Here is a 2,300-nt window from a genome sequence, read left to right as displayed (position 1 = left end):
AAGTCGGTGGAGCTCGTAGGCTTTAAACACGCAACGGCAAATGAATGCCGAGGATTTATTAAGGGGGAAAATAATATTAAAATAATAAGATTTGTATTAAGGTAATCACGTGGATCTATTAACTTGACATTATAAGGATAATATTGAGCATTACAAATAATAATAATATGGCAAATATAAAAAATATAATAGTTTTGGCACACGGCAAATGCGGACAATATTAATAATTTTGGCACATGGCAATTATATAAAATAATAATTTGGTGCATACTTTCCTGGCCCGCAGGAGGCCACCTATGGAATTGAATACATTTTAATTTGGTTTCTTTGCTCCACCTGTTGGTACATGCAAAAGCCGAACATGACAAAACCATTTTAATTCCTGTATGGAGAGCAACTTAATATCTCAATCCTTTAATTACTTTATATAGGTAATTACACAAAACAAAACAAATACTTAATAATATAGCGAATACTAATTAAATATACTAAAATTATAATTAGCTTGGTATCGGCGATCGGGTATACTGCACGTCTGCAACCATAGCATATAGGTTATTTAAAAATATTTTTTGCCATACAGGAGTGGGGGTAACGTAAAACGCGATGGCTCGTCTTTACGGCATAGTCCGCGCTCCAGTATATTCTTATCTATCTCAGTGTTTCAGGTGAATATGAATCAACGTGCATTAGGAATGGAGGAAAATGCTAGAATGCTTTGCGTCATGGATGATATGTGCCTTACGAACGACGTGGATCCAAAATTAGGATTCAAAACGCATAAAACGGGATTAGGTCCAGAAGCCATTGTATCGCCAAAGTACAAGAAGACATTTTTATCGCTGAAGGAAGCTTACTCTAAGGCAATGGGGAAGGACTCAAGAATTGCATTAGAAATATTCAACAGATATCCTAATGACGACGGGTGTGGCGTCAAAATCACTGCCCGGAAGGTTATTTGGAAGAACCAAATAATCAATGAACTCTACGGTAGAATGGCTCCCGTAAATGAAGATTTTTTCGGTAAACATGGTGTAAAGGATTTTTCAGTTGTCATAAGTAATACAAAAAATGATATTAAATCATTGCTTGGCCCGGTCTCGTTTGTAAATCATGACTGTGAGTCGAACACAGACTTATTTACCTTAGGACCCAAATCAACAACCATTAGAGCCAACCGAAAAATAAGCATCGGAGAAGAAATTACAACTTATTACGGCTCTTCATATTTCGGCTATAATAACAGCGAATGTATGTGTATTTCGTGTGAAAAAAAAAAAGATGGTCATTTCAAACAGCAATGTCCCGTACAAAGTGATACAGATTCAAACGTGGAGGAACGTGATAATTTACTGACATGTGCTATTTGTTGTTCATGTTTTTTGTATAAGAGTTGGCTGAAAAGACATATTACATCTCATATGGACCCATCGGTGAGTTGTGATCGTTGCAACAAAGTTTTCAAAAGAGGTGACTCCTTAAAAAGACACATAAAATCGATGCACGAAGCAGTTTCTTACACCTGTAAAACCTGTTCAAAGTCTTTTAACACAACTTCCAATTTGAAACGGCATGAAAATACCCAACATGGTAGCAAGACCAAATTGACTTGTGAAAAATGCGGGAAAACATTTTCAAATAAGCAGAATTTATCTTATCACGGTAATATAAAACATACAGGGGTCAAACCATATAAATGTGACACGTGCAATGAACAGTTTGGATCACCATGCTACCTGAAAAGACATGTGAATAAGGAGCATTGATAATGGAAGACTGTGGATTAGGCCTCACGGGGACACCACGTAAAAAAAAATGTAGACGTGGAAACGTCAGTGGATACCCTTAAAAAAACAACTGAAAAAACGCTAAAAAAAAAAATTAAAAAAACTATACTGTTGATAAAGAGGTGCTGCACAATAATATTAAATTAATAATTATTAATTATTGCAACGGGCAACGGTCGATGGGGAGTTTTCGGGTACCTAGGTATCTAATCTAAGTGTCTAAAAAAAAACTTAACGATCTAATAAAAGCAGTTAAAAAATTGCAATCACGCTGAGTGAAGACTTCCGACCGAAACAAGCCAACTTTCGTCGTACAGATTTCATCCACGCGATCACAGATACCTCAATATTCACTGTCAGTGGTTACTAGTTTTTTTCGCCTTAAGCTGGGACAAAATTTCTCTCCTAGCCGCGTAAGTCTGCCCGGGTGGGTCTTACTACGTCGGAAAAAAATTTTAAAATAAAAATGTCGACAATTTAATGAGATATCCACTACCTGCGAACGACTTAATC

The 2,300-nt window shown here is 36.3% G+C and overlaps 1 protein-coding gene across 1 annotated transcript; it reads left to right on the top strand.

Annotated features, from left to right (window-relative positions):
* Positions 1-674: 674 nt before the first annotated feature.
* Positions 675-1,766, top strand: LOC103307962 (zinc finger protein 595-like). The gene has a single exon (XM_008180515.1). The coding sequence runs from the start codon at positions 675-677 to the stop codon at positions 1,764-1,766; it is 1,092 nt and encodes a 363-aa protein (XP_008178737.1).
* The last annotated feature ends 534 nt before the right edge of the window (positions 1,767-2,300 follow it).

Source organism: Acyrthosiphon pisum, chromosome X, assembly GCF_005508785.2.
Source record: "Acyrthosiphon pisum isolate AL4f chromosome X, pea_aphid_22Mar2018_4r6ur, whole genome shotgun sequence".
In the NCBI taxonomy this organism is placed as follows: Eukaryota; Metazoa; Arthropoda; class Insecta; order Hemiptera; family Aphididae; genus Acyrthosiphon; species Acyrthosiphon pisum.
The sequence above is the reverse complement of the archived record's forward strand: the minus strand, read 5'-3'. Positions and strand labels throughout refer to the sequence as shown.